The 10,085-nt window shown below is 37.1% G+C and overlaps 1 protein-coding gene across 1 annotated transcript in view; it reads right to left on the reverse strand.

Annotated features, from left to right (window-relative positions):
• Nucleotides 1-711: 711 nt before the first annotated feature.
• The window catches only part of SPINK13 (serine peptidase inhibitor Kazal type 13), a 16,989-nt gene continuing 7,615 nt past the window's right edge, over nt 712-10,085 (reverse strand). The window contains exons 2-4 of the mRNA XM_023739181.1: nt 6,583-6,620; nt 5,848-5,972; nt 712-858 (exon numbers count right to left, since the gene is read on the reverse strand). Coding sequence (XP_023594949.1) covers nt 810-858; nt 5,848-5,972; nt 6,583-6,620 — 212 coding nt within the window. The 3' untranslated portion in view covers nt 712-809. The remainder of the gene's footprint in view (nt 859-5,847; nt 5,973-6,582; nt 6,621-10,085) is intronic.

Raw genomic sequence — 10,085 nt, forward strand, 5'->3', positions numbered from 1 at the left:
AGGTTAAGAGCTCGGCTGCTAATCAAAAGGTCAGCAGTTCGAATCTAGCAGCCACTCCTTGGAAACCCTATGGGGCAGTTCTACTCTGTCCTATAGAGTTGCTATGTGTCGTAATCAACTCGATGGCAACAGGAAGCCAAACCAAACACATTTTGGAGCCATTATTGTTAAGGACAATGGTAGCTACTGTGACCCAAAATTAAACAGTTAGTGAAAAAACTGAGGCCAAAATTCAGGTCTCTTTATTCCTAGGTCTGTGTTCTTTCTTTCTTTGAGGGGGAAAAGCCATTAGGGATGTTAATCCCTCATCTAATCTCTGTTATTTTACTTCTCCACCATAGGAAGGGTAACTTATCTATTTGATAAGTTTGAAAATAGAAACTAGGCTGGGCTGCTCAGTGACCCCCTCTTTTGGGGCCTGCTATTTTGGGGAAGGTTATCTTCTCTTTTGCTCCAGGACTTTAATGAGATTAGTGGAGCAGGGTACCATCCTGCAGAAGGGCCTGCGATTTGGGGTAAGTTTAATTCAGGGGAGTGTTAGTTAGAACTTAGACCCAAACAAATGGAAATTGGCTTTAAACAATTAGTACACAGAGATCAGTATCTACCAGATCTGTTGATATGTTTATTCATAATAAATGTGATATTTGGATCTCCATTAATTTGATCCCTTTTTTCTCTCTTGTTTTGTTTCAAACTTGGGTGCAGCAGTAGGGGTGTGTTATTTAATATATACCCTCAAATTCCAAGAGGAATAATCTTCACAATTTAGTAGTCAAAAGAATAAGCAAGTGTAGACACTCTGTTACCTAGTCTTCACATCTTCCATGTTTTTCAAATTGAATATTATTATTTGACCTAAAGAGAAGAGAAATAATAAAAAAGATTAGTATCATAAGGAGAGTGGACATCTCTTTTGAATGTACTCTGTCTTATCTTCTAAATAAAAAACTGAAAAAACAAACCCATTGCCGTTGAGTCGATTCCGACTCATAGAAACCCTAAGGACAGAGTAGAACTGCCCCATAGGGTTTCCAAGGAGCGGCTGGTGGATTCAAACTGCCAGCCTTTTGGTTAGCAGCCATAGCTCTTAACCACTACGTCACCAGGGTTTCCATCTTCTAAATAAAATCCCAAAAAAGGGAGCTGCTTTTTCAATTTCCTTTACACCCACCTCTTCTTTTCCATTCCTGTTGTTGCCACCATGGTATGAACTTTCCTCCTCTACGGCTAGATTATTCAAAAAGTCTTCTATTAAGTTTTTCAACATAGAGTCTTTCATGCCCTAACTCACTTCTATTTCAATACTTTTCCATTCAACATTACAATACAGATTTTTTTTTAACAGAGAAGTAGTTTTATGCGTAATAATTCATGTAATGCACTCTGCTCAAAACTTTCAGTAGATTCACATTGCTCAAAGACTAGAATCTATTGCTCTTATTCTGGTATTTATGTTTTGCAGAAGACTACCCTCTGCCTAACTTTTCATCCTTATACATTGTTGTTGTTAGGTGCCAACGAGTTGGTTCTGACTAATAGCAACCTTATGAACAATAGAATGAAACACTGCCATCATCACAATTGTTGCTATGTTTGAGCCCATTGTTGCAGCCACTGTGTCAATCCATCTCATGGAGAATCTTCTTTTTCACTGGCCCTCTACCTTACCAAGCATAATGTCTTTCTCCAGGGACTGTCCCTCCTGATAACGTGTTCGAAGTACGTGAGATGAAGTCTTGCTATCCTCACTTCTAAGGAGCATTCTGGCTGTGCTGCTTCCAAGACAGACTTGTTTGTTCTTCTGGCAGTCCATGGTATAGTCAATATTGTTCGCCAACACCATAATTCAAAGGCATCAATTCTTCTTTGGTCTTCTTTATTCATTGTCCAGCTTTCACATGCATATGAGGCAATTGAAAATATCATGGCTGGGGTGAAGCACACTTTAGCCCTTAAAGTGACATCTTTGCTTTTCAACACTTTAAAGAGATCTTTTGCAGCAGATTTGCCCAATGCAATAAGTTGTTTGATTTCCTGACTGCAGCAAATGAAGGTCCTGAAAGCTTTATTCCATTCTTGTCATTAAGGTCGACTCTACTTTGAGGAGGCAGCTCTTCCCCAGTCGTATTTTGAGTGCCTTCCAACCAGAGAGGGTCGTCTTACAGCACTATATCGACAATATTCCATTGCTATTCATAAGGTTTTCATTGACCAATTTTTTTTCAGAAGTAGACTGCCAGGTCCTTCTCCCTAGTCTGTCTTAGTCTGGAAGCTCCACTGACACCTGTCCACCGTGGGTGACCCTGCTAGTATTTGAAATACCGGTGGCGTAGCTTCCAGTATCACAGCAACATGCAAGCCACCACAGTACGACAGACTGATGGACTTGTGGTGACTGTCTTAGTTATCTAGTGCTGCTGTGACAGGAATACCACAAGTGGATGACATTAACAAACAGAAACTTATTCTCTCACAGTCGAGGAGGCTAGAAGTCCAAATTTAGGGCCCCAGCTCCAGGATAAGCATTTCTCTGTCTGTTGGCTCTGGAGGAATGTCCCTGTCATCAATCTTTCCCTGATCTAGGAGCTCCTTAGTGCAGGGACTCTGGTCCAAAGGATGTGCTCCACTCCTGGCTCTTCTTTTTTGGTGGTAATGAGGCCTCTCTCCTTTGCTCACTTCTCTCTTTTATATCTCAGAAGAGATTGACTCAAGATACAGCCTAATCCTGTAGATTGTGTCCTTCCTCGTTAACATAACTGTCTCTGATCCTGCCTCATTAACGTCATAGAGGTTAGGATTTATAAAACATAGGGTAATCGCATCAGATCACAAAATGATGGACAACCACACAGTACCAGGAATCATGGCCTAGTCATGTTGACACACATTTTGGGGAGACACAATTCAATCCATAACAGTGAGCTTATATATTACTATTCTCCAAATGTATAGCATTCCTTTTGACAAATCTTTCTCTTTATTGTTTCTCTGAAGATATTGCAGTCCTTAGGTGGCATAATGGTTAAGCACGCAACTACTAGCTGAAAGTTTGGCAGTTTGAGCATGTACAGCAGCACTGTAGAAGAAAGCTTGGCAATCTGCTTCTGTAAAGACTACAGCCAAGAAAACTCTATGGAGCAGTTCTATTCTGTAACACATGAGGTTGCCACGAGTCAGAATCGACTCAACGGCAACCAACAACAACAAAGGCATTGCACGTTTTCTCTGTTCTGAATGTTTTCCCAAACAGTTGCCTCTGTGTAGATGGTTTGTTCCATTTTCTGCTGCTTATGTTATTTCTTTTAAAATCCTTTAACCTTGCAATCAATGCCACTGAACAATTTGTGTAGTAATTGTTGAATGGGAACCTAATTTGCTGTGTAAACTGTCACCTAAAACACAATAAAATATTATTAAAAAAAAAATCCTTTAACTTTCTCTTCCTTCAAGAGATCCCACCATAACCCCCATAATCCAGCTTACCTTTGAAATATTTCTGATCCGCTCATTTGGTTCGGGGTTACAAACATAAATGGTTGTAGAAGCCAAGCAGGTAATACAAAATAGATAAGGTAAGCACCTTCACCATAATAGAGGCAGGTCTATAGATACCTGGAATGTCTGAATTCCATTTGAGTTGGCAGCTACTATTAGCACGATACTGCTTAGTTCTTACATGTAAAATCCTGGCTTATAGTTTGTTTTTTGGTTTGGTTTTCCAAAAGAAGTTGGTAATGATATATTTTTAGGTAAAATATGATTTTTTAAATAAGTTATTTCAAAACTTACTAAAACACTATTGAGTCAAACAAAACCAATGCTTCTTTCTATAATAATGAACTTTGCTATGCATATGTTCTTTTTGCCAAGTATGACTGCAAGCTTTCGATGAGTCTCGGGTCTGTTTCATATAACTCTCTATTTTCTTGGTACTTATATCAGAGCCCTGCACTGAGTAGACATGGGTGTTTCTTTTAGAATAGTGACTATGATTCTGTAACAATTCTGACCAAGATTCTTCAGTTTTTCCTCAAAGGATTTACACTGTTCACAAGTGGAGGATATCTAGCTGGGTTATGAGTTCAATTTGTTAGGACTTTTCTTCAAATTATTGCCAAGAGCAGAAACCAAGGAATTACTCTTTTCCTCCCATTACTCAAGAGCATCAGGACAGTTCTTTTAGCCCCCAGATCTAGAAATGATATGAAGGCCAAGATTACGCGTCTACGTGACACGGAGAATGAAAACAATATATAGGTCATTGCCCCACTTCTGCCTTTGGCATCAGTATTTTCTGTGTTCCAGAATTAGATATGTTTGATGTCAACTGTACTCATGTTGGCTCCAATGTTACTAAATCACGTTTTCTCTTTTAACCAACAAGGGATCCTCATTTACTTTTAGATTAAGAAATAACGGCTGGAGTGTTCACAGTATATCTAGCAGAGTTACAAGGAAGGAAGCAAGGAAAAAAGGAGGGAAGAAAGGAAAGATGGAAGGAAACAAGGAAATAGTTTTTCCTTATTTCTGGCAGAACTGACTTGAGGCATGATCTTTGAACTGCTGAGACTATTCTGTGAAGTCATAGCTTTCTCAGTCTCCTAGGTGAGGTTGAAAGGAATCTCAGAATGGACTTTGGGGAAGCTGTGGAGTTGTAGACCAGTGAGGACCAAAGCCCACATGGTGCCTCCGCATCAACCTGTGTTACTTTCCAAAAGGCCAGGCCATTGTGGGTGAATCTCTCTTATAATGCTCTTTTTAGTGATGTGTGTCCAAGTACCAAAGAGTGTGCAGAGAGACTTACGTGAAAGAACTAAAAAGACACTTTTCAAGTTTCTTGTCTAATTAGCTCCTATCTCAGAAAACAACAGCAACTGCATTAAGAAGGAACAATAATGTAATTTAATTATTCTGCATAGTTTTATTATCGTCCATGAGTTCTCATTAACCTTTTTTTGAAGGCAATGGTAGAGATTTAGTTAATTCACACTTTTCAGTTTCCATTCTTTTCCTTTAAAGGAAATCTCAGTCATCCTCAAAGGCTAGTGCTTGCTCCAGTACGAGCATGTCTTTCTTTTATTGGGCTAACTTCTCAAGAGGCACAAACTACTCCCCATCTCTTTCAGTGCTCAGCAATGGTCACCATGGAATGGGAATGTGATGCTGGAAGCCCATGAGGAATCTTCCCAAAGGAAGTGCTCACAGAGCATGGAAGAGTTATTGACAAGATACAGGCTGATTTGTAAAAATAATTTTAAATTGATCTAAAATATATCAGAAGGAATATTTATTTTTAAACTAAAATTTCCACTGAATTTATTTGAAAGACAAAAATAAAAATTAAAAGTTGACCGTCAATTTTTATTCACATAACCACGTTGTTATGTCAGTAGTGCATAGCTATATCTGTATATACGTCTATGTCTCTGTCTATATCTGTATCTATCTATATCTACCAAGCAACTTTACTAGGTGTTATTCATAGGTTTGTCAGTGGGACCTGATAAAGAAAATTTGGGTGATTTAAAAAAAATGGATTTCCATTTATTGCTTTAATATAATCTATGGACTATGTACAAATATGATCTCTGTACAATTCTTCCAACATATCATGTAAGCTTTTCTTTCTTTCTTTTTTTAATATCAACTTTAAATGTTTATTAAACTTTTAATAGAGACTTTGTTCTTTACTATACATGTAGTCTGTCCCCAGCCTTTTGTAAACAATAGAGGCTATTTAAGAAAATCTCACGTATCAGTAAACTCCAATTTTTTGGCTAAGGATATTTGAAATACCTATAAAGAAGTATAGATAAAATTAATGGTATTTTATTGTGAACTTACGCCTGATCAACACATAGGAAACACTCATTCTTGTAAGTGTAGCCAGTTGTAGCACAAATATAAGATGTAACATCAGGACAGTGTGCTGGATAATTATATTCTGGATAGTACATTTCACATTGGGGCTGCAAATATAATAAAATATTCTAAGAATAATAAATAATAGATTTTACCCCATCTATTCCTTTCCCTTCACTTTTGCCTTCATTCAGAAATAATGTCAAATCCTACTAGTCAATCATTCTTTTTCAAGGATTTCCTGTGCTCTGGGCTTCAGTCAGGCCAGTTTTCCTGACTGCAGTGTCCTCTGCCCCCACCCCATCATCTCTTAAAGCCGTAACCATTATAAAATCCCAGTTTAACAGCAGATGCAAAGTTTTCATTTAAACTTGGTGTTATGATCCCTGTAACTCATTGTGTGAAGTTTGTGAGTAGGGACATTTATGTGCTTGCGAACTTCTAGAGGGCAGGGGCTCAAATGGAGTTGTTAAAAGTAAGAGCTCTGTACTGAGACTGAGAATAAATTCTGGCTTTACCACTGTTTAGTTTTGTGGCCTTGGGCATGTGACTGGTGTTATTTAACTTAATGCTCAGAGATATATTTTACTGTTATAGTGCACATGCTATGTGCCCAAAGTCACATAAAAATCTTCCATTCTGTTTTACGGCATGAGGTTTTCGGCCTTTTGTGTCAAGAGAGTGATCAGATTAGAATAAGAATCCAGACCTGATTACCTTAGGCCATTGAGAGACGTCATATGCTTTAGAAAAATCTGCAAATAAAATACAGAGAAAATATTTTAAAGGAAATAGTTCTTCATGGGGTATGATTTCACCCACTGAAGATGCTCACTGATTAAAGAAATGTAATTTAATTATGCATTTGCACAAAAATATGCAGAAGCATTTATAGCAACAAAGTTTATAGGTCGCATTCCTTGGTTAAGTACTTTATCCGTTTGTTTATTCCTTCCTTCATTTTTTTCAGTCCTGACTTCATTCGTAAATTTACTATGTCATTGAGGAAAGAGTATAAACGGTTTGTAGTCATATAAATAACCTGCAAATAGTATCATTCTCAGCACTTTACCTGCTTTTTATTAGCTTTAGTTTCCTCTTCACTTTAACTGGGATAATTATATACATGTTAAACATTATTTAAAAAATTAAATATGAAATAGTATATAAAGTTGTTGAACTGGCTTATGTGTGAGGAGTGCTGGTATTTCCTGGTAATAGAGGGAAACTGCTGGATGTGGGAAGATGAAATGAGAAAAGACCTATTGTAATTATGCTCTTGCTTATCTCTCACTGAGGGATAAAATTTAAAACATTCTAGAAAATTCTAACATTCCCAAAGATAGAAATTCCAGAAATTAGAAGAGAAAGATTGAATGATATTTAAAAATTTTCCCACAAAAGAAACACCAAGCCAACCAACCTTTCAAAAAATAGATCACGCCAATTACACACACATTCTTTTAGAGAGTAAAGACGGACTGTTTCTAATTCTAAAATGGCAGAGTATTTTGGATGCCAGATTCAGACAAATATATTTATCAGAAAAGAAAAATAAAGGACTTTATTTAGGACATATGAAATGAAATTATCCAGATAGTCTCCTCAACAAATGGTTCTGGAATACCGGGATCTCCATATGCTAAAGAATGAAATTGGACCCATGCCTCAGAGCATATAGAGAAATTAACTCAAAATGGATTAATTATCTAAATATAAGAACTAAAACCATAAAACTCTTAGAAGAAAACCTAAGGATAAATCTTAAAGACCTTGTTTTGACAATGAATTCTTAGATGTGACAGCTAAAGCATGAACAACTAAAGAATTAGACTCTATCAAAATTAAAAACTTTTTTTTAAGTAAAAAGAAAGTTTTATTTGGCATATATTCAAAAGGACAAAAGTGGGAAGTGGACAAGCATGCTGCCAGAGCCATGTCTGCCCGAATCCAAAGAACATCACAGAATAGGCAAGAATGGGAAAACGGATAAGCATGCTGCCACAGCCATGTCTGCCCGAGTCCAAGGAAGGTTACAGAACCATCAGTTTATATCAACATCACAAAATGGGTAGAATCATTGAAAGCGTCACTTTTTCACTGATTGGCTAGAAATTGTAATCTTACATTTTGAATCATCTTTCTTAACAATCATTGGTACAGGTTTCAGTTAGGAAAATCAGGAGGGTCTTCATTGGTCCAACAAATTCCTATTCACTAAATGTTAATAGAAGAAGACAAAAGGTGAGAAGTCCTTTGGGTTAGGTTTTATTGCCCTTTTGTGAAAACTTCCTTAAGATAATTTCTGAGATTGTCCCATCCGTTGTCTTATCTTAGGGCTCAGTTGATGTGTCTTTGTGAGCCTGTGAGGGCTCAGCTCCTGCTGGGTCACATCCTGTATGTTCAAGGAGAGGGAATAATAACTCCAGTATTATTTCCTAAATCAGTCCCTCCTTTTGATTGGAGATTGGAGATAACACATCGATGATCAATACCTGGACTTAATCGAGCTCCTAGATGGCAGCCATTGCAGGCTCTTTAAACTCACGGTGCTGATTTTCCACTGGATACCATCTGGTTCTTCACCAGGTTATAAAGTAAGAGCGATGTTCTCATCAATGGCATTGCCAGAGTGAGCAGACTCAATGTACATCAACATTTTGGCCTGAAGCCTTCTTTTGCCTTTTAGGTGTGTAAGACAATAGAGGATAAAGCTTATACCTAATCCTATCAGGATGCAGACCAAGAATATTACTATCCCTTGCAGTAGTGATCTAGCCCATGTACTTATTCCTGATGGTAACTAACCAAATAGATCTGGTGTTTGTAAGGGTGTGACAATGTGTAATCAAGTACCTTGCTGTCTAATTCTGTGTATATCTTGTCTACAGCACAGACTACACTTTCTTGTACTAATGAAAATATCTAAGGTTATTTTGTTATCTCATGTCACCTTGGCTTATGAGATCAGAGATCACTGTTGTGCTTCTGTCTCATCTGTTATTTGTCCCATAGACTGACAAATTTTTCTTAAAGATTTCTCCAATTCAGATATACCATAGGTAGGAATTAAAGCTACCAACCATACCCTGAATGTTGGACCAATGGGTTTTCTTCTGACTTTCATTTTACAATTTTAACATTACCTTTTCAGTATTTACTAGCATAATTACTATGAATACTTAAAGATAATTCTAAAGTTTCCAAAGTGCATTGTCCACACATTTGTCAGGAATCTAAACAGATTGCCCACATAAATTCACTACCAGTTGGAAAGGAATCATCTAAATTAGTATAGTTGGATCTACCACACAGAAACATATATTCGTAAGAAGCACACAAAGTTTATCTAGAAGAAACAAAAGATATAGAAAAATTTACAAGTGACAAGTTTTCATTAGAGAACTAATGATTAGCAAGATAATATAGGATGGACCTTTCCTGTAGGAGGTCTTCAGTTAGTCTGTTTAAAACATATTAAGTGTTCTTCCCAAGGGCAAGCTGCCCCTCCTTGGTTTACCTATTAACAGTCATGAGTCACTTTGTCAGAAGCAGAAATGGAACCAAAGACAAAACAGAGCCTGAACCATGAGGTCGAACTCTTCTGAGAATCTGGTTTTTTCAAGATAAATAATTTTCTGCATCGTAAGAGGCTGACAGTTTGATTACAAACCTTAGACAGGTATTTCATATGACATTGTCTTAAAGACTGCCTAAACTAGTTACTAATTTACCCTAAACATAACTCTGTCTGATCTTTGAAGTTAGTTTCCTAAAACTGACTGAATTCTTCAAAAAAAAAAAAAAAAACTCAATACCCAGAGCAAAACGGTCTTACTAGTTTATCTGGACCATTGTTTGACTCAAAGTATCTTCAGGAACCAGTTTTTTTTCTCAAAGCTCAAGGTTCAAGAGGACACCCAAAGGCAAATATCCCGTGTGTGTTGCCTCAACCTCCCTAAAAGACAGAAATCTGGATTCCAGGAGAATTATATACAACTCTCTCATCATTCTTTCCTTTGGATCATGAGCTTGTTATAGAATCTTTTATCAAAAATGCTCAATAAATGGTAATTGGACATCATCTGTTTTTTAAGATCCCAGGCACCATACAGCAAACTAGGAAATAAAACAGAAACACTAACAATAATATTAGGCCAATTGTCTGAAATGACCAATGAAACCATGACCCTAAGGTCTTTGAACCAAGGAAAGAAATC

The sequence above is a fragment of the Trichechus manatus genome, unplaced genomic scaffold (genome assembly GCF_000243295.1).
Source record: "Trichechus manatus latirostris isolate Lorelei unplaced genomic scaffold, TriManLat1.0 scaffold00130, whole genome shotgun sequence".
Lineage (NCBI taxonomy): Eukaryota > Metazoa > Chordata > Mammalia > Sirenia > Trichechidae > Trichechus > Trichechus manatus.